At 44.9% G+C, this 23,146-nt stretch overlaps 1 protein-coding gene across 1 annotated transcript in view; it reads right to left on the minus strand.

The window, feature by feature from the left end:
• Positions 1 to 23,146, minus strand: part of LOC106600501 (sodium/calcium exchanger 3) — a 195,505-nt gene that overhangs the window by 52,172 nt on the left and 120,187 nt on the right. The window contains 1 exon segment of the mRNA XM_045707892.2: positions 16,869 to 16,975. Coding sequence (XP_045563848.2) covers positions 16,869 to 16,975 — 107 coding nt within the window.

The raw sequence follows: 23,146 nt of genomic DNA on the forward strand, positions 1-23,146 counted from the left end.
TTCACATTAGTCCCAGTACCGGTTACCTTCACATTAGTCCCAGTACCGGTTACCTTCACATTAGTCCCAGTACCGGTTACCTTCACATTAGTCCCAGTACCAGTTACCTTCACATTAGTCCCAGTACCAGTTACCTTCACATTAGTCCCAGTACCGGTTACCTTCACATTAGTCCCAGTACCAGTTACCTTCACATTAGTCCCAGTACCAGTTACCTTCACATTAGTCCCAGTACCAGTTACCTTCACATTAGTCCCAGTACCGGTTACCTTCACATTAGTCCCAGTACCAGTTACCTTCACATTAGTCCCAGTACCAGTTACCTCCACATTAGTCCCAGTAACGGTTACCTTCACATTAGTCCCAGTACCGGTTACCTTCACATTAGTCCCAGTACCGGTTACCTTCACATTAGTCCCAGTACCAGTTACCTTCACATTAGTCCCAGTACCAGTTACCTTCACATTAGTCCCAGTACCAGTTACCTTCACATTAGTCCCAGTACCAGTTACCTTCACATTAGTCCCAGTACCAGTTACCTTCACATTAGTCCCAGTACCAGTTACCTTCACATTAGTCCCAGTACCAGTTACCTTCACATTAGTCCCAGTACCAGTTACCTTCACATTAGTCCCAGTACCAGTTACCTTCACATTAGTCCCAGTACCAGTTACCTTCACATTAGTCCCAGTACCAGTTACCTCCACATTAGTCCCAGTACCGGTTACCTTCACATTAGTCCCAGTACCGGTTACCTTCACATTAGTCCCAGTACCGGTTACCTTCACATTAGTCCCAGTACCGGCACCTTCACATTAGTCCCAGTACCGGCACCTTCACATTAGTCCCAGTACCGGTTACCTTCACATTAGTCCCAGTACCAGTTACCTTCACATTAGTCCCAGTACCAGTTACATTCACATTAGTCCCAGTACCAGTTACCTTCACATTAGTCCCAGTAACGGTTACCTTCACATTAGTACCAGTACCAGTACCAGTTACCTTCACATTAGTCCCAGTACCGGCACCTTCACATTAGTCCCAGTACCAGTTACCTTCACATTAGTCCCAGTACCAGTTACCTTCACATTAGTCCCAGTACCGGCACCTTCACATTAGTCCCAGTACCGGTTACCTTCACATTAGTCCCAGTACCAGTTACCTTCACATTAGTCCCAGTACCAGTTAACTTCACATTAGTCCCAGTACCGGCACCTTCACATTAGTCCCAGTACCGGTTACCTTCACATTAGTCCCAGTACCAGTTAACTTCACATTAGTCCCAGTACCAGTTACCTTCACATTAGTCCCAGTACCAGTTACCTTCACATTAGTCCCAGTAACGGTTACCTTCACATTAGTCCCAGTACCAGTTACCTTCACATTAGTCCCAGTACCGGTTACCTTCACATTAGTCCCAGTAACGGTTACCTTCACATTAGTACCAGTACCAGTTACCTTCACATTAGTCCCAGTACCGGTTACCTTCACATTAGTCCCAGTACCGGTTACCTTCACATTAGTCCCAGTACCAGTTACCTTCACATTAGTCCCAGTACCGGTTACCTTCACATTAGTCCCAGTACCAGTTACCTTCACATTAGTCCCAGTACCGGTTACCTCCACATTAGTCCCAGTAACGGTTACCTTCACATTAGTACCAGTACCAGTTACCTTCACATTAGTCCCGGTTACCTTCACATTAGTCCCAGTACCGGTTACCTTCACATTAGTCCCAGTACCAGTTACCTTCACATTAGTCCCAGTACCGGTTACCTCCACATTAGTCCCAGTACCAGTTACCTTCACATTAGTCCCAGTACCAGTTACCTTCACATTAGTCCCAGTACCAGTTACCTTCACATTAGTCCCAGTACCAGTTACCTTCACATTAGTCCCAGTACCAGTTACCTTCACATTAGTCCCAGTACCAGTTAACTTCACATTAGTCCCAGTACCAGTTACCTTCACATTAGTCCCAGTACCAGTTACCTTCACATTAGTCCCAGTACCAGTTACCTTCACATTAGTCCCGTGACACTTGATTTTGTGAGAAGACCAATTTTCGTATGTCTCTTGGTCTGACAAACGCCGCTCTAGCTCTGTCACCCCAGATGTGGAAGTGCGACATCGGCAGATGTGGTGGATCCAATGCGTATCAACCCCCCCCCCCCGACTGACAGATTTTGTTGGGGGATTTTTTAAAATTATTATGCACACATACGTCAATCGACTCTATGGGGTTCTAACCAAAATATCAGAGACAAAATATTCAGCTGGCCCTTTAAGGACGGGAGGTTACTGTGGTAACGGGGCCACAGGTGTCCTGTCATTAGTGTGTGTGTGTGTGTGTGTGTGTGTGTGTGAGTGATTAGGGTGTTTCTTCGCTATCAGCTAAAGCAGCAGACTCAAACTAACGTTGCAAAAACAACCGAGCTTGTGAACAAAGCAATGTAAATAGCCAAGAAACACAAGATACACAAGTCTCACTTTGTAGACTGTCGAGTAAATTAGACCAGCTTTTATGCCTGTACGCAAACAAAAAAAAGAATCTATCCGCATTTCACTCTGTACGCGCAGCGTCCCGCCAGGCCGTGTCGCTGCGCGAGGTGGGATCTTGGATTCCTGCTTTTCTTTGTGTAATTAGCAGCTATGAAACAAAACAGCAGAAAACACTTTGGAAAACAGCTCCTGCAGCGTTTTTCTAATCCTAACTTGAACATGTGCTCATACTTGACTTTTGATTTTTTTTTTTTTTATTCGCTAATGTAACGCTTTCACTGTAGAGCCCTTGCAAACAATGTTCCCTCAACATGTGCAAATTGTTAAGTCTTGTGAGCTGAAATTTGAACGTTGTCAGAATTTTGTGCAATTTTGCGTACCCTTTACAGTTTTAGACAACAGCCAATAGGCTATTATGGCTATTGGAGTATAATGTAGGCCTACCAACAAAACAAACAGAGCAAATCAAATCAAACAGGTGTAGACCTTACAGTGAAATGCTTACTTACAGGCTCTAACCAATAGTGCAAAAAAGGTATTAGGTGAACAATGGGTAAGTAAAGAAATAAAACAACAGTAAAAAGACAGGCTATAAAAGTAGCGAGGCTGCATACAGACACTGGTTAGTCAGGCTGATTTAGGTAGTATGTACATGTAGATATGGTTAAAGTGACTATGCATATATGATGAACAGAGAGTAGCAGCAGCGTAAAAGAGGGGTTGGGGGGTTGGGGGGGGGGGGGGGGGCACACAGTGCAAATAGTCCGGGTAGCCATTTGGTTACCTGTTCAGGAGTCTTATGGCTTGGAGGTTCTAACTGTTGAGAAGCCTTTTTGTCCTAGACTTGGCACTCCGGTACCGCTTGCCATGCGGTGGTAGAGAGAACAGTCTATGACTGGGGGTGGCTGGGGTCTTTGACAATCTCAGAACATTTTCACATGGAAATAGCTTTTGAGTTGTATGATTTAGCCTACGGGAGCCGTTACAGTACGTGGTGTTCAACGCAGGCCTGTATTGTATGATATTTATTGTTCAGAAAGTATTCAGACCGCTTGACTTACTAGACATTTTGTTACGTTACAGCCTTATTCTAAACTGGATTCAATTCAAATTAAAATATCAATACCCCGTAATAGTAGGTTTTTAGAAATTGTTGCTTATTTACTAAAAATAAAAAACAGAAATACCATATTTACATAAGTATTCAGATCCTTTGTTATGAGATGATTCTAAATGGAGCTCAGGTGCATGTGGTTTCCATTGATCATCCTTGAGATGTTTATACAACTTTTATCTATTTATATTTAACCTTTTATTTAACTCGGCAAGTCAGTTAAGAACAAATTCTTATTTTACAGTGACGGCCTACCCCCGCCCAAACCCTAACCCAGATGACGCTGGGCCAATTGTGCGCCGCCCTATGGGACTCCCAATCACAGCCGGTAGTGATACAGCCTGGAATCGAACCAGGGTCTGTAGTGACACCTCTAGCACTGAGATGTAGTGCCTTAGACTGCTGTGCCACTCGGGCGCCCTGACTTGATTGGAGTCCAATTGTGGTAAATTCAATTGATTGGACATGATTTGGAAAGGCACACACCTGTGTGTAAGGTCCCACAGTTGACAGTGCATGTCAGAGCAAAAACCAAGCCATGAGGTCGAAGGAATTGTCCGTAGAGCTCAGAGACAGGATTGTGATGAGACACAAATCTGGGGAAGGGTTCCAAAAAATGTCTGCAGCATTGAAGGTACCCAAGAACAGTGGCCTCCATCATTCTTAAATGGAAGAAGTTTGAAACCACCAAGACTCTTCCTAGAGCTGAATGGAGCAAAGTAGAGAGAGATCCTTGATGAAAACCTGCTCCAGAGCGCTAAGGACCTCTCAGACTGGGGCGAAGGTTCACCTTCCAACAGGACAATGACCCTAAGTACACAGCCAAGACAATGCAGGGGTGGCTTTGAGACAAGTCTCTGAAGGTCCTTGAGAGGCCCAGCCAGAAGCCGGACTTGAACCCGATCTAACCTCTCTGGAAAGACCTGAAAATAGCTGTGCAGCGACGCTCCCCTTCCAACCTGACAGAGCATGAGAGGATCTGCGGAGAATGGGAGTGCCAAGTAAAGGGGTGCCTAGCTTGTAGCATCATACCCAAAAAGACTTGAGGCTGTAATCACTGCCAAAGGTGCTTCAACAAAGTACTGAGTAAAAGGTCTGAATACTTATGTAAATGTCATATTTCATTAATTAATGTAATTTTTTATTTTGTAAGTTTAAAAAAACAACTGTTTCTGCTTTATCATTATGGGGCATTGTGTGTAGATTGATGAGAAAAACAACAACAATTTAATCGATTTTAGAATAAGGGTGAACTGTATATCTATTTTGTTAAGAGGTAGATCAGCTTTAATAATGCAGAATAATTGTGGTTTCCATCAATGTAATTGTTTGAACCATTTCCAATCCCCCATACATATTTTTTTGTAAATATATAAAATATATAGTGTTGTTATAGTGACACCTCCCTAGTGACCAGGACTATGTGTTGTTATAGTGACACCTCCCTAGTGACCAGGACTATGTGTTGTAGTGACACCTCCCTAGTGACCAGGACTATGTGTTATAGTGACACCTCCCTAGTGACCATGACTATGTGTTGTTATAGTGACAACTCCCTAGTGACCAGGACTATGTGTTGTTATAGTGACACCTCCCTAGTGACCAGGACTATGTGTTATAGTGACACCTCCCTAGTGACCAGGACTATGTGTTGTTATAGTGACACCTCCCTAGTGACCAGGATTATGTGTTGTTGTAGTGACACCTCCCTAGTGACCAGGACTATGTGTTGTAGTGACACCTCCCTAGTGACCAGGACTATGTGTTGTTATAGTGACACCTCCCTAGTGACCAGGACTATGTGTTATAGTGACACCTCCCTAGTGACCAGGACTATGTGTTGTAGTGACACCTCCCTAGTGACCAGGACTATGTGTTGTAGTGACACCTCCCTAGTGACCAGGACTATGTGTTATAGTGACACCTCCCTAGTGACCAGGACTATGTGTTGTTATAGTGACAACTCCCTAGTGACCAGGACTATGTGTTGTAGTGACACCTCCCTAGTGACCAGGACTATGTGTTGTTATAGTGACACCTCCCTAGTGACCAGGACTATGTGTTGTTATAGTGACACCTCCCTAGTGACCAGGACTATGTGTTGTAGTGACACCTCCCTAGTGACCAGGACTATGTGTTATAGTGACACCTCCCTAGTGACCAGGACTATGTGTTGTTATAGTGACACCTCCCTAGTGACCAGGACTATGTGTTATAGTGACACCTCCCTAGTGACCAGGACTATGTGTTGTTATAGTGACACCTCCCTAGTGACCAGGACTATGTGTTATAGTGACACCTCCCTAGTGACCAGGACTATGTGTTGTTATAGTGACACCTCCCTAGTGACCAGGACTATGTGTTATAGTGACACCTCCCTAGTGACCAGGACTATGTGTTATAGTGACACCTCCCTAGTGACCAGGACTATGTGTTGTTATAGTGACACCTCCCTAGTGACCAGGACTATGTGTTGTAGTGACACCTCCCTAGTGACCAGGACTATGTGTTGTTATAGTGACACCTCCCTAGTGACCAGGACTATGTGTTGTTATAGTGACACCTCCCTAGTGACCAGGACCATGTGTTGTTATAGTGACACCTCCCTAGTGACCAGGACTATGTGTTGTTATAGTGACACCTCCCTAGTGACCAGGACTATGTGTTGTTATAGTGACACCTCCCTAGTGACCAGGACTATGTGTTGTTATAGTGACACCTCCCTAGTGACCAGGATTATGTGTTGTTATAGTGACACCTCCCTAGTGACCAGAACTATGTGTTGTTATAGTGACACCTCCCTAGTGACCAGGACTATGTGTTGTTATAGTGACACCTCCCTAGTGACCAGGACTATGTGTTGTTATAGTGACACCTCCCTAGTGACCAGGACTATGTGTTGTTATAGTGACACCTCCCTAGTGACCAGGACTATGTGTTGTAGTGACACCTCCCTAGTGACCAGGACTATGTGTTGTTATAGTGACACCTCCCTAGTGACCAGGACTATGTGTTGTTATAGTGACACCTCCCTAGTGACCAGGACTATGTGTTGTTATAGTGACACCTCCCTAGTGACCAGGACTATGTGTTATAGTGACACCTCCCTAGTGACCAGGACTATGTGTTGTTATAGTGACACCTCCCTAGTGACCAGGACTATGTGTTGTTATAGTGACACCTCCCTAGTGACCAGGACTATGTGTTGTTATAGTGACACCTCCCTAGTGACCAGGACTATGTGTTGTTATAGTGACACCTCCCTAGTGACCAGGACTATGTGTTGTTATAGTGACACCTCCCTAGTGACCAGGACTATGTGTTGTTATAGTGACACCTCCCTAGTGACCAGGATTATGTGTTGTTATAGTGACACCTCCCTAGTGACCAGGACTATGTGTTGTTATAGTGACACCTCCCTAGTGACCAGGACTATGTGTTGTTATAGTGACACCTCCCTAGTGACCAGGACTATGTGTTGTAGTGACACCTCCCTAGTGACCAGGACTATGTGTTGTTATAGTGACACCTCCCTAGTGACCAGGACTATGTGTTGTTATAGTGACACCTCCCTAGTGACCAGGACTATGTGTTGTTATAGTGACACCTCCCTAGTGACCAGGACTATGTGTTATAGTGACACCTCCCTAGTGACCAGGACTATGTGTTGTTATAGTGACACCTCCCTAGTGACCAGGACTATGTGTTGTTATAGTGACACCTCCCTAGTGACCAGGACTATGTGTTGTAGTGACACCATTCCCTAGTGACCATGACTATGTGTTAAAATATATAGATGGTTTTAGATATTTTCCTTCATTATTGTCCCCTAAACCTACCACCCCTCCCCTAATTAGAGTAAACTAATGGACAACAACACTTAGGCTTCTACTTCCAGTTTATTAATACTGTATACATTTTACAGACACAATTTAGTCCCACCCTTCAGCTCCACTCAGCCCCTCTCTCCCATCTATCTCTGAAGACCAGTTCCATCCTTCAGCTCCATCCAACCCCTCCCATCTATCTCTGAACACCATCCAGTCTCATCCTCCAGCTCCACTCAACCCCTCCCATCTATCTCTGAACACCATCCAGTCCCATCCTTCAGCTCCACTCAACCCCTCCCATCTATCTCTGAACACCATCCAGTCCCATCCTTCAGCTCCACTCAACCCCTCCCATCTATCTCTGACCACCATCCCGTCCCATCCTCCAGCTCCACTCAACCCCTCCCATCTATCTCTGACCACCATCCAGTCCCATCCTCCAGCTACCCTCAACCCCTCCCATCTATCTCTGAACACCATCCAGTCCCATCCTCCAGCTACCCTCAACCCCTCCCATCTATCTCTGACCACCATCCCGTCCCATCCTCCAGCTCCACTCAACCCCTCCCATCTATCTCTGAACACCATCCAGTATTGATTTCTATTTGCCATGTATTTATTCAACTGTACTGTGATGTTTCCCAAAAGTTCTGAACCTTTTATTCTCATAATTTCTACATATTGTAAATGAAAGATATACGTTTTTGATAGGAGAATTATTATATTATTGATTGATTGACTATGACTTTTTAAATCACCCAGCAGTGCTAATTGCAGAGTTAGCTCCAGGTAAATGTTACAATTCTTCAGCCGTTCCTGAACCTGTGATCAAAAACGAGCTACATATGGACAGTACCAATACAAATGATCTAATGATTCTGTCATTCACAGCAAAATCTGCAGAGCTGGGATGATTTGTATCCCCCATATATATATATATAACATTTTATTGATTGCAAGAATTTCGTATAATCATTTAAATTGAAAAATGTGTATGTTTTGAATCCAGAGTATTTTTGTGTATCAGTTCATAAACCATGTGATATGGAATCGGTATATCGAAAGAAATCTATTCCCAACTATTTTACAATCTATATGGCACAGCTGTGAATTTATTGGTTCTTAAATGAAACTGGTATACTTTTTCATTCATCACAATTTTCTTTAACTCATTTTGGTATTTAATGAATTCATGTTCATTATATAAATAGGCCCTTTGAATTTTGTGTGACTTGCCGTTCCAAATCAAATTGAATAATTTTCCGCCATAAGCAAATAGGTAAACTGGGATATGACTAAAGACTTAATCCCTCTAGCGACACATTTTCAAAAAATCGACTAGCGACAAATCTAGCGACTTTTTTCTGGTGTTATTGGAGACTTTTGGAGACTCTGATGTGAAGCACATATCGTTCTTACTCTTCTCAACGAGCTACGAGTGCTGCCGTGGGCTCCACCCCAGTCCCAAAGCACTCATATGCGGCCTAGTCCTCGCGCAGCAGTCCCTCCCAGCTGCAGTCACCCCTCCGCATCCAGACTGCAAATAAATCACACAAGAGGGAAGCCGCCGCTGGCTGATCCCCACCCTGGCTTACATTCAGGGTGGGATGTAAATGTAAAATGTTCTTTGTCTAAAATAAATCACTGCACAAAAAGAAATCACTGCATTTGACTCACACAACCTCAGTCACTTACTCACCTTGTCCACTGTGTGTGTGCCTCTCTGTGACATAAGCTAAACATCTAGCTGGCTAGCTCATCATGTCTCAGTCTAAACTGTACACTCAAAAATACAGAAAGGAGTGGGAATCAAACCCTGAATTCAAAGGCCGGTGGAAGCCGTTTATTGGAAATGATACACGGGCATACTGCCTGTATTGTAAGGCTGATTTCTACGCCAAACTTAGTGATGTAAAAAAAACACGACAACTCAAAAGGCAAAGCCTTATAACAGTTCCACCCAAAACAAGCTGCCATTTATGGTTCAAAAAATGTACTCTGTAAAAAAGGCTGAGGCTACCATGGCATTAGCTATCACTGAACACTGTTCCATGCTGGCATGTGATCACATTGGAGAAGCATGTAGAGCTGCTTTCTCAGACTCCACTGCTGCTACCCACTTCAAAACGCACAGGACAAAGTGCACAGAAATGATTAATGGAGTTCTAGCACCATACTTTCTGAAGAAGTTGGTCTCAGATGTGGGTGAAAAGCGTTTCAGCCTCCTCCTCGATGAGTCCACGGATGTAAGTGTTTCTAAGTACCTGGGGGTTGTGATAAGGTACTTTAGTGACACCAAGCAGACAATTGTATCAACATTTCTGGGGCTTGTTGAGTTGGAGGGAGGAGATGCCAAATCTATAGCCCGTGCTGTTGTGGCTTTCCTCAAGAAGTGTTGTCTTAAAAAAGAGAAACTCCTGGGGATAGGGACTGACAATGCCTCTGTTATGACGGGGATTAACAATGTGGGGTCCATAAAGTGCTGAAGGAGGAGTATTGCCTCAAATATCTGTTTCTTATTCGCTGTGTGTGCCACTCTCTGCAGCTTGCTGTAAGTCATGCTTCCAATGACACCATCCCCCGAAGTGTGGAGTACTTGGTACGAGAGACTTATAACTGGTTTTCAGTGTCTCCAAAGCGCAGAGAGGCCATATATGAGACCATAAACTGTAGGGAGAAACCTTTACAGATAACCAAGGTATGTGCCACACGTTGGCTCTCCATTGAACCCGCGGTTTCATGCATTTTGGACCAGTGGGAGGAGCTTAGGCTGCATTTCGCAGTCACCAAGTCCAGTGAGCACTGCTACACGGCTGAGGTTTTATACTCCATGTACAGTGATCCTCAAAACATATTGGATCTGACTTTTTTGAAGTCAGTGCTGGGTGAGGTACATTTGGCCATCAAGGCTTTTGAGGGAGAGCAAGTAGATCCTCTTAAGCCACTTGACAGCTTGGTTAGCCTGATCAAGTCTGTGAGCAGCCGGGTGCTGAAAGCCACTGGCAAATGTTGATGTACTCAAAGGGCCAATAGATGATACAGTGAGGGAAAAAAGTATTTGATCCCCTGCTGATTTTGTACGTTTGCCCACTGACAAAGAAATGATCAGTCTCTAATTTTAATGGTAGGTTTATTTGAACAGTGAGAGACAGAATAACAACAAAACAATCCAGAAAAACGCATGTCAAAAATGTTATAAAATGATGTGAATTGTAATGAGGGAAATAAATATTTGACCCCTCTCAATCAGAAAGATTTCTGGCTCCCAGGTGTCTTTTATACAGGCAACGAGCTGAGATTAGGAGCACACTCTTAAAGGGAGTGCTCCTAATCTCAGTTTGTTACCTGTATAAAATACACCTGTCCACAGAAGCAATCAATCAATCAGATTCCAAACTCTCCACCATGGCCAAGACCAAAGAGCTCTCCAAGAATGTCAGGGACAAGATTGTAGACCTACACAAGGCTGGAATGGGCTACAAGACCAACGCCAAGCAGCTTGGTGAGAAGGTGACAACAATTGGTGCGATTATTCGCAAATGGAAGAAACACAAAGAACTGTCAATCTCCCTTGGCCTGGGGCTCCATGCAAGATCTCACCTCATGGAGTTGCAATGATCATGAGAACGGTGAGGAATCAGCCCAGAACTACACGGGAGGATCTTGTCAATGATCTCAAAGCAGCTGAGACCATAGTCACCAAGAAAACAATTGGTAACACACTACGCCGTGAAGGACTGAAATCCTGCTGTGCCCGCAAGGTTCCCCTGCTCAAGATAGCACACATACATGCCGTCTGAAGTTTGCCAATGAACATCTGAATGATTCAGAGGACAACTGGGTGAAAGTGTTGTGGTCAGATGAGACCAAAATGGAGCTCTTTGGCATCAACTCAATTCACTGTGTTTGGAGGAGGAGGAATGCTGCCTATGACCCTAAGAACACCATCTCCACCGTCAAACATGGAGGTGGAAACATTATGCTTTGGGGGTGTTTTTCTGCTAAGGGGACAGGACAACTTCACCGCATCAAAGGGACGATGGACGGGGCCATGTACCGTCAAATCTTGGGTGAGAACCTCCTTCCCTTAGCCAGGGCATTGAAAATGGGTCGTGGATGGGTATTCCAGCATGACAATGACCCAAAACACACGGCCAAGGCAACAAAGGAGTGGCTCAAGAAGAAGCACATTAAGGTCCTGGAGTGGCCTAGCCAGTCTCCAGAACTTAATCCCATAGAAAATCTGTGGAGGGAGCTGAAGGTTCGAGTTGCCAAACGTCAGCCTCGAAACCTTAATGACTTGGAGAAGATCTGCAAAGAGGAGTGGGACAAAATCACTCCTGAGATGTGTGCAAACCTGGTGGCCAACTACAAGAAACGTCTGACCTCTGTGATTGCCAACAAGGGTTTTGCCAACAAGTACTAAGTCATGTTTTGCAGAGGGGTCAAATACTTGTTTCCCTCATTAAAATGCGTATCATTTTATAACATTGACATGCGTTTTTCTGGATTTTTTTGTTGTTATTCTGTCTCTCACTGTTCAAATAAACCTACTATTAAAAGTATATGATCATTTCTTTGTCAGTGGGCAAACGTACAAAATCAGCAGGGGATCAAATACTTTTTTCCTTCACTGTACATCAGTTCCCAAACCGTACCTTGGTTACTTTTTTTGAGTCAAAGGTAGCTGAGCTGCACCTGAGGATGAAAACGATGTCCAAATGCGGTGTGTAGCCTTCACCATCTCCCTCACTAATGAGTTGAGGGTGAGACTGCCGGACAACATCGAAGCATTGCAGTACATGTCAGTTTTCAATGTGAGGAAACACTAAAACACAATAAGAGCCCTGGAGAAATAGAAAAAAATAGCCAAGCTCCTTGGCTACTCCCCTGCAGAGATAGACAAGATTGTTCAGCAATGGCGTGCCATCCATCTTAGTAAATGGAATGAGACAAAAAAAACACACTGGGCTTCTGGAGTGAGATTTGGAAGTTCAGGGATGCAGCTGATATCAACCCGTTTCAAGAACTTGCCATGGCTGCTGTGTCTGTGTCACATGACAGGGGGTGTTTTGTGTTTTTCTATGTTTTGTATTTCTATGTTTAAGTTCTAGTTTTTCTATTTCTATGTTTTTTTTGGGGGGGGGGGGGGGGTTGATCTCCAATTGGAGGCAGCTGGTCCTCGTTGTCTCTAATTGGAGATCATATTTAAGTAGGGTTTTTCTTCCTGGGCCTTGTGGGTTATGATATTTTGAGTAGTGTTTGTTTCTCTCTGCGTCACGGTTTGTTGTTTTGTCATATTCAGTTATTTATGTTTTTGAAAAGTTTCACGGATTAAATACAAATGTGGAACTACAACCATGCTGCACTTTGGTCCGATCCTTTCGACAACCGTGACAGTCTGTGTTGTCCTTGTCACACTCGAATGCTGAAGTCGAGAGAGTATTCAGCCAGATGAGTGTGGTAAAAAGCAAACTTAGAAATGGGATGTCCTTGCAAACCCTTAACTCCATCCTGTACATTGGATATGGACTGAAGCTGTCTGGTGAGGCTTGCTATGAGCACCAGCTGGCTGATAATGTTTTGCAGCTTTTTTGGCACATCAGCTGCTTACTCATTTAAGTCAGCTCCCTCAGTTGCTGAACCTGGGAGGGGGGGTCTGGAGAAAAAACAACAATTAACCTGAATTAGGGCCAGACTAGTTACCATAATTTTCTCACATTGCCATTGACAGTTTTTTCTATTGTCTCTTTTTGGTCCATTTAGATTGTATACAAAAAAATGTAAAAAATGTTATGGTTAAAAATGTCCATGTTTTACTGTGACTTGTTGTAGGCTCCTAAGTGGATCATAAGGTTAAAAACCAAACCAAATTAAAGAAAACTATACTATAAATAAATAAATTAAATTAAAAATAAATTTAAAACTAAGTAACTCTGCCAGAGTGTCTCTTTTGGGTCACTTCTGCCGGTCCCAAGCCCGGATAAAGGAGGACGGTTGGAATTGTGATTTAAAAAAAAATACAAGAATCGACAGAAGAAAGTTCATTTGTAGTTCTAAACATATTTAGGGTGTTTTTGTGTCTCACTTTTTGTCTCTCCCACGACGTTATTCCTCTCTCCTACAGCGTTAGTCCTCTCTTCTACAGCGTTATTCCTCTCTCCTACAGCATTATTCCTTTCTCCTACAGCGTTATTCCTTTCTCCTACAGCGTTATTCCTCTCTCCTACAGCGTTATTCCTCTCTCCTACAGCGTTATTCCTCTCTCCTACAGCGTTATTCCTTTCTCCTACAGCGTTATTCCTCTCTCCTACAGCGTTATTCCTCTCTCCTACAGCGTTATTCCTTTCTCCTACAGCGTTATTCCTCTCTCCTACAGCATTATTCCTCTCTCCTACAGCGTTATTCCTCTCTCCTACAGCGTTATTCCTCGCTCCTACAGCGTTATTCCTTTCTCCTACAGCGTTATTCCTCTCTCCTACAGCGTTATTCCTTTCTCCTACAGCGTTAATTCCTCTCTCCTACAGCGTCCATCATAATTACATGCACATGGACAATTACGCAAATTAGGCGATGACGTCATCTAGCGACTTCTAGCTATTTTTAGGACAGCCAATAGCTGCTTTCCTTACTGAGGAGTTGGCAACACTTCTTGAAATGTAGCTACACCTGTTGTTCTCTTGTAGGAAGCAGTAACTCCTCATTGCTGACCTATACTTATCTAGAACTGGGCTAATAACTCGCTAACTAGCAAAGAACATCAACAAATGTGCACACCGTGGCCCTGATCTGAACTGATCTGAAAAGCACACTCACTCCCCAGGGTGATTGAAAGACCGCTCGTTCGCTATCCCGCACAAATAGAATTCTACTCCGTTGCGGTTCTGGCTCTGCCTACAACAAAATCACTGAATTAATCATGCAAAGTTAGATTTATTTTGGTTTGTTGGATTGAAAAAGGGGCTGATTTAATGTTGATTCGATATAGTGCAAACTAATTGGGGGCGAAGTTCAATCTCATGCATCTCTGGCATTTCTTCTCCCCGAGGTAGTCCTGGAGGAGGTGTGCGACCGCCGCAGTTTAGAAGGATCACGGCCTGCAATGTGACCACCCGCCAACGTGGCTGGTGAAATAGACATTCGGGTGTTAATTTTAATGCTCTGCTCAAGACGGAGAGAGAAAAAAATGTCAGAAGAGAAATCACAGCTTTAAAACAAGAGAGAACAACCTAGAGAGATAGTATTTTAAAGAACGAATGGACACTTTAAATCAGAAAACGCTAACTTACAGTTAGTTAATCATGGCCTAGATCATGAATATAAAAGTTAGATCAGGTAGCATAGCGGAACACGTGTTTACCTGACATCAGGCATGCTAGCCGTAGCACACAGAGAAAGGGTGTAGCAGTTCTGCTTACAGAAACATAATGAGCTGTTGGCTCTGGAGGCTGCAGATGAAGTGTTAGATTTTGCACCCTCTGTGTGTGTGTGTGTGTGTGTAGATTCTGCCACCTCCACTCCCCACCACACCATCTTGCTAGCACCCCCCCCCCCCCCCCCATTAGATAACAGACTGCAGCACAGCTGTTAGACCTTTCAACAGACATTATCAACAACCAGCTGAAGTAAACAACACTAAACAACAACTTTTGATGAGAACTAGCTTGGACTTCCTCTCCTTCCTTTTCTCTACGTGAGAATGAAATGCTCAGACACGGGTGGAGAAGAACACCATCCTCAACACGAGGAACATGGCAGTGGTCCGGAGACGGGTGGAGAAGAACACCATCCTCAACACGAGGAACATGGCAGTGGTCCAGAGACGGGTGGAGAAGAACACCATCCTCAACACGAGGAACATGGCAGTGGTCCAGAGACGGGTGGAGAAGAACACCATCCTCAACACGAGGAACATGGCAGTGGTCCGGAGACGGGTGGAGAAGAACACCATCCTCAACACGAGGAACATGGCAGTGGTCCAGAGACGGGTGGAGAAGAACACCATCCTCAACACGAGGAACATGGCAGTGGTCGGGAGACGGGTGGAGAAGAACACCATCCTCAACACGAGGAACATGGCAGTGGTCCAGAGACGGGTGGAGAAGAACACCATCCTTAACACGAGGAACATGGCAGTGGTCGGGAGACGGGTGGAGAAGAACACCATCCTCAACACGAGGAACATGGCAGTGGACCAGAGACGGGTGGAGAAGAACACCATCCTTAACACGAGGAACATGGCAGTGGACCAGAGACGGGTGGAGAAGAACACCATCCTCAACACGAGGAACATGGCAGTGGTCCAGAGACGGGTGGAGAAGAACACCATCCTCAACACGAGGAACATGGCAGTGGTCGGGAGACGGTTGGAGAAGAACACCATCCTCAACACGAGGAACATGGCAGTGGTCCAGAGACGGGTGGAGAAGAACACCATCCTCAACACGAGGAACATGGCAGTGGTCCAGAGACGGGTGGAGAAGAACACCATCCTCAACACGAGGAACATGGCAGTGGTCGGGAGACGGGTGGAGAAGAACACCATCCTCAACACGAGGAACATGGCAGTGGTCCGGAGACGGGTGGAGAAGAACACCATCCTTAACACGAGGAACATGGCAGTGGTCGGGAGACGGGTGGAGAAGAACACCATCCTTAACACGAGGAACATGGCAGTGGAACATGGACACACTGCTATACAGCCTCTACATATACTGGAGACAGATTACTACAACTAATAAAGCAGCATGTATTTCTGTTTTCTATGATTAAGGCTTTTAAAAAGGAAAAATACATTAAATTATTGAATTTCACCTACTGTGTTTTCCTTTCATTTTACAATTTACCCCCCACCCACTTGCGCACAAACACACACACACTCGCATGCGCACACACACACACACACACACACACACACACACACACACACACACACACACACACACACACACACACACACACACACACACACACACACACACACACACCACACACACACACACACACACACACTTCAATGGCCACCAGCTCGTTTACATTAGAATCTTTGGGAAGTCTTTTTGTTTTATAAAAGAAGCGATATTTGTACAATTCCCATGACTGAAAAGAGAGCAGTGAGAATTAAACAAACAGCTGTACTTTCCTCTATTCAACATTACTTCCCATTAGGGACTATGGCACAGTGTTGGAGGGGATGTCCATTTACAGGTATGTATATATGTACGTACAGTGTTTTCATTGTTGCCGTGGGAAGCACAGGTGGAAGCACATGTCTGAGAAACACATGGCTGAGAAACACATGGGTGAAGGTGTGACTGGGATGCAGGGAAAGGAGAGAGAAAGGGATCGGAGTCCCTGGGAAGGAAAGGAGGAATGGAAGAGGTGAAAGGAGAGAGAGGAGGAAGAGGGTGTCAGTACCACACCTTTCTGCAGGCTCATGTCTACCATGCGTGGCTCGGCCAGCTCCAGGAAGAAGTTCTTGTTTTTCTCATACTCCTCATCGTCTATCACCTTCACCTGAACCATCTTGCTGCGAGAGGAGAGAGAGAGCGGGGAAAAAGAGGCGGAAGGGAAGAGAAGAGAACAAAAGAGAAGAGAAAGCGAATTAAGAGGGAAAAGGACAGATGGAAAGAGAGAGAGAGAGAGAAGAGAAAGTTAAGTCAGCAGGAGGATTAATAATAACCAGTGTGGTGAAAAGGCTAGAGGTCAAAGGTCAGCTGCTGTCCCTGACGATGGTCGCTAGGTCACTCTAGGAGAGCTCTGTCATAGACTGTCCACATTGGCTCCCATGGATGTCTTGACATTCAAATCTATCACACTGTAGCGAACACATCTCATTGGTTGCGAACACATCTCATTAGTCGCGTACACATCTCATTGGTCGCGTACACAGATTTTCAGATGCAATATGCTTGTGTTTTCTACCTCCAACAGTGCAGTAATATCTAGCAATAAAAAATATAATAAATATTACAACTAGCAATATCAGTACGAGCAATATCAGAGTCCGGAATATACAGTTGAAGTTGGAAGTTTACATACACCTTAGCCAAATACATTTAAACTCAGTTTTTCACAATTCCTGACATTTAATCCTAGTAAAAATTCCCTGTCTTAGGCCAGTTAGGATCACCATTTTATTTTAAGAATGTGAAATGTCAGAATAATAGTAGAGAGAATTATTTATTTCAGATTTTATTTCTTTCATCACATTCCCAGTGGGTCAGAAGTTTACATACACTCAATTTGTATTTGGTAGCATTGCCTTTAAATTGTTTAACTTGGGTCAAACGTTTCGGGTAGCCTTCCACAAGCTTCCCACAATAAGTTGGGTGAATTTTGGCCCATTCCTCCTGACAGAGCTGGTGTAACGGAGTCAGGTTTGTAGGCCACCTTGCTCGGAAACGCTTTTTCAGTTCTGCACACAAATGTTCTACGGGATTGAGGTCAGGTCTTTGTGATGGCCACTCCAATACCTTGACTTTGTTGTCCTTAAGCCATTTTGCCACAACTTTGGAAGTATGCTTGGTGTCATTGTCCATTTGAAAGACCCATTTGTGACCAAGCTTTAACTTCCTGACTGATGTCTTGAGATATATATATCCACATCATTTTCCATCCTCATGATGCCATCTATTTTGTGAAGTGCACCAGTCCCTCCTGCAGCAAAGCACCCCCACAACATGATGCTGCCACCCCCGTGCTTCACGGTTGGGATGGTGTTCTTCGGCTTGCAAGCCTCCCCCTTTTTCCTCCAAACATATTGATGGTCATTATGGCCAAATAGTTCTATTTTTGTTTCATCAGACCAGAGGACATTTCTCCAAAAAGTACGATCTTTGTCCCCATGTGCAGTTGCAAACCGTAGTCTGGCTTATTTATGGCGGTTTTGGAGCAGTGGCTTCTTCCTTGCTGAGATGCCTTTCAGGTTATGTCGACTTGTTTTACTGTGGATATAAATACTTTTGTACCTGTTTCCTCCAGCATCTTCACAAGGTCCTTTGCTGTTGTTCTGGGATTGATTTGCACTTTTCACACCCAAGTACGTTAATCTCTAGGAGACAGAACGCGTATCCTTCCTGAGCGGTATTGAAGGGGCACTTTTCCGCTTTCTTCACCACGCTGTCGGTGTGGAGGGACAATTTCAGGTCCTCAGTGATGTGCACAGCGAGGCACTTGAAGCTTTTAACTTTCTCCACTGCGGCCCTGTCTATGTGGAAGGGGGCGGCCCTGTCGATGTGGACGGGGGCGGCCCTGTCTATGTGGACGGGGGCGGCCCTGTCTATGTGGATGGGGGCGGCCCTGTCTATGTGGACGGGGGCGGCCCTGTCTATGTGGATGGGGTGGCCCTGTCTATGTGGATGGGGGCGGCCCTGTCTATGTGGACGGGGGCGGCCCTGTCTATGTGGATGGGGGCGGCCCTGTCTATGTGGATGGGGGCGGCCCTGTCTATGTGGACGGGGGCGGCCCTGTCTATGTGGACGGGGGCGGCCCTGTCTATGTGGACGGGGGCGGCCCTGTCTATGCGGATGGGGGCGGCCCTGTCTATCCGGACGGGGGCGGCCCTGTCTATGTGGATGGGGGCGGCCCTGTCTATGCGGATGGGGTGGCCCTGTCTATGTGGATGGGGGCGGCCCTGTCTATGTGGACGGGGGCGGCCCTGTCTATGTGGACGGGGGCGGCCCTGTCTATGTGGACGGGGGCGGCCCTGTCTATGTGGACGGGGGCGGCCCTGTCTATGTGGACGGGGGCGGCCCTGTCTATGTGGACGGGGGCGGCCCTGTCTATGCGGATGGGGGCGGCCCTGTCTATGCGGATGGGGGCGGCCCTGTCTATGTGGATGGGGTGGCCCTGTCTATGTGGACGGGGGCGGCATCACTCCGCCAGGTCTCTCACCTTCTCCCTGTAGGCTGTCTCGTCGTTGTTGGTAATCAGGCCTACTGTACCAATGTTGTGTCGTCAGAAAATTGAGTTGGAGATGCGCGTGGCCATGCAGTCATTGGTGAACAGGGAGTACAGGAAGGGGGCTGAGCACGCATCCCTGTGGGGCCCCCGTGTTGAGGATCCATCCCTCTCCAGTCCCCACAGTCATGGTTTAAGGAGGTACAAACTCTCTCCTTGCAGGAGTTCAATGAAATAAAGCCAACTTGCTTTTCTGTTGACCGCTGGCTTGAGGACTACATGGAATGTGCAGCTTGCCTGCTCAAGGACTTTGATTTAGAGACCGGGACACAAGTTCTGGGACTCGGGAAATGTACAGTTGAAAGTTTCAAACCTGTAATCGGTACTTGAATATCTGCCAATTCCAAAATTGTATGAATATAAAACCTTGTAACTAATGCATGTGACCCTTTTCCTCCACCCTATTTCATGTTCTGTATCTTATTTCATGTTCTGTATCTTATTTCATGTTCTGTATCTTATTTCATGTTCTGTATCTTATTTCATGTTCTGTATCTTATTTCATGTTCTGTATCTTATTTCATGTTCTGTATCTTATTTCATGTTCTGTATCTTATTTCATGTTCTGTATCTAGTGTCATTCATGTGTTCTTTCTAAGTTGAAAAGCCAATACAAATGCTTAACAGTAAAAATAAAGTCCAAGACCCAGTTGCACAGGGCTGGGTTCAGACCCAGTTGCACAGGGCTGGGTTCAGACTCAGTTGCACAGGGCTGGGTTCAGACCCAGTTGAACAAGGCTGGGTTCAGACCCAGTTGAACAGGGCTGGGTTCAGACCCAGTTGCACAGGGCTGGGTTCAGACCCAGTTACACAGGGCTGGGTTCAGACCCAGTTACACAGGGCTGGGTTCAGACCCAATTACACAGGGCTGGGTTCAGATCCAGTTGCACAGGGCTGGGTTCAGACCCAGGGACCCGAGCTTAGTAATGAGCTTGGAGGGTACTCTGGTGAGCTGTAGTCGATGAACAGCATTTTTTACATAGGTATTCCTCTTGTCCAGATGGGATAGGGCAGAGTGCAGTGCGATGGCGATTGCATTGTCCGTGGATCTGTTGGGGCAATATGCAAATTGAACTGGGTCTAGGGTGTCAGGTAGGGTAGAGGTGATATAATCCTTAACTAGCCTCTCAAAGAACTTCATGATGACAGAAGTGAGTGCTATGGGGCGATAGTCATTTAGTTCAGTTACCGTAATTTCCGGACTATTGAGCGCACCTGAATATAAGCCGCAACCCACTGAATTTATTTTTTATTTTTAATTTTGAACATAAATAAGCCGCACATGTCTATAAGCCGCAGGTGCCTACCGGTACATTGAAACATTCAAACTTTACACAGGCTTTAACAAAACACGGCTTGTAACAAAAATAAATAGGCTTTAATGAAACACGGCTTATAACAAAAATAAATAGGCTTTAACGAAACACGGCTTGTAACAAAAAATAAAAAATTAGCAGTAAGCTTTAGTTGTCTTTTTGCACTGAGTCAATTCCTCACGCTGCTGTTTCCAACGTCTTATCATCGACTCATTAAGACCAAGCTCCCCTGCAGCAGCTCTATTTCCTTTTCCAACAGCCAGATCAATCGCCTTCAACTTGAAAGCTGCATCATATGCATTTCTCCGTGTCTGTGCCATGATGAGGGTGACAAAATGACTACCGTAATCAGAATGATGGGAAGTTTGAGAGCGCTCGATTTAATCTAAACAGTAAACAAAAAAGTTGTTTGACCTTAACCCGTTCGGCAATTTCATTGGTCTAATGAAAGCTTCATGCCGCCAAAAAACTGAGCACGTCACAGAATGTGTTTTTTTTTGTAGTTTTTTTGAAAGCGGGAAAAATCCATATATTAGCCGCGTCATTGTTTAAGCTGCGAGGTTCAAAGCGTGGGAAAAAAGTTGCGGCTTATAGTCCGGAAATTACGGTACCTTTGCTTTCTTGGGTACAGGAACAATGGTGGCCATCTTGAAGCAAGTGGGGACAGCAGACTGGGATAGGGAAAGATTGAATATGTCCATAAACACAGCAGCCAGCTGGTCTGCACATGTTCTGAGGACGCGGCTAGGGATGCTGTCTGGGCCTACAACCTTGCGAGGGTTAAGACTCTTAAATGTCTTACTCATGTCAGCCACATGGAACAAGAGCTCACAGTCCTTGGAAGAATCGAGGGCCCGTGTCGGTGGCTCAATGTTGTTTTGCTCAAAGCGGGAGAAAAAAGTGTTTATCTTGTCTGGGCGCTAGGCATCAATGTCCACAATGTATTGTATTATATTATATATTATATTGTATAAGCATTGTATTTGGGACAAATCATTCACTAAACCCTAAACCTCAACTAAATCTTGTAATAAATAATGTGGAAATTGAGCAAGTTGAGGTGACTAAACTGCTTGGAGTAACCCTGTATTGTAAACTGTCATGGTCAAAACCTATTGATACAACAGTAGCTAAGATGGGGAGAAGTCTGTCCATAATAAATGGCTGCTCTGCCTTCTTAACAACACTATCAACAAGGCAGGTCCTACAAGCCCTAGTTTTGTCACACCTGGACTACAGTTCAGTCGTGTGGTCAGATGCCACTTAGAGGGACTTAGGGAAATTGCAATTGGCTCAGAACAGAGCAGCACGGCTGGCTCTTTGACGTACACAGAGAGCTAACATGTCAATCTCTCCTGGCTCAAAGTGAAGGTATTGACATGTTGAATGCACCGAGCTGTCTGTCTAAACTACAGGCACACAGCTCGGACACCCCATGCATACCCCACAAGACATGCCACAAGAGGGTCACTTCACAGTCCCCAAGTCCAGAACAGACTATGGGAGGCGCACAGTACTATATAGAGCCATGACTACATGGAACTCTATTCCACATCGGGTAACTGATGCAGCAGTAAAATTAGATTTAAAAAACAGATTAAAATACACCTTATGGAACAGCGGGGACTGTGAAGAGACACACACATTGGCACAGACAATTGTATACACACACACACACGATAACATATGCACTATACACACACAGACATATGGTTTTAGTGTTGTAGATTTAGTGTCCACAGATTTAGGAAAATCTGTATTTAGTTTTTTTGCCCCTAATTTGTGAAACAATCTGCAGAGTTGACTGCAGTTAGATGTGCTGGTGTCACCCAGGAAGTTTACATTAATGATTGAGGACCTCTATGTAGTTGAATGGGACTGCTTTTATTAAATATGTTTATTTTGTTATTGTGTGCTGAATTATATTGTTTTATACACATACATGTATGTTTTATTATTCTAATTGTATTGTAATGTGGATCCATAATGAATACAAATTCATATGTCTCGTGTCTGAGCCGTTAAATTGCGACTCCACTTTGTCCCTGTACTGTCGTTTTGCCTCTGATTTCCTTATGGAGGTCACAGCTGGCCTGTTTTGTACACGTCCATGTTCCCAGTCACCTTGCCTTGGTTAAATGAGGTGGTTCGCGCTTTTCAGTTTTGCGCGAATGCTTCCATCTATCCACTGTTGTTAGTTTGGATAAGTTCTACTCATCACCATGGGAACAACATCCTCTATGCACTTCCTGATGAACCCAGTCCCAGAGTCAGTGTACAAGTTAATACTATTCTCAGAGGCGACCCGGAACATTTCCTAGTCTGTATGATCAAAACAATCTTGAAGCATAGATTCTGATTGGTCAGACCATTGTTGAACAGTCCTTACTACGGGTGCTTCGTGCTTAGGTTTCTGCCTATAG

Source organism: Salmo salar, chromosome 01 (genome assembly GCF_965601325.2).
Source record: "Salmo salar chromosome 01, fSalSal1, whole genome shotgun sequence".
Classification (NCBI taxonomy): Eukaryota; Metazoa; Chordata; class Actinopteri; order Salmoniformes; family Salmonidae; genus Salmo; species Salmo salar.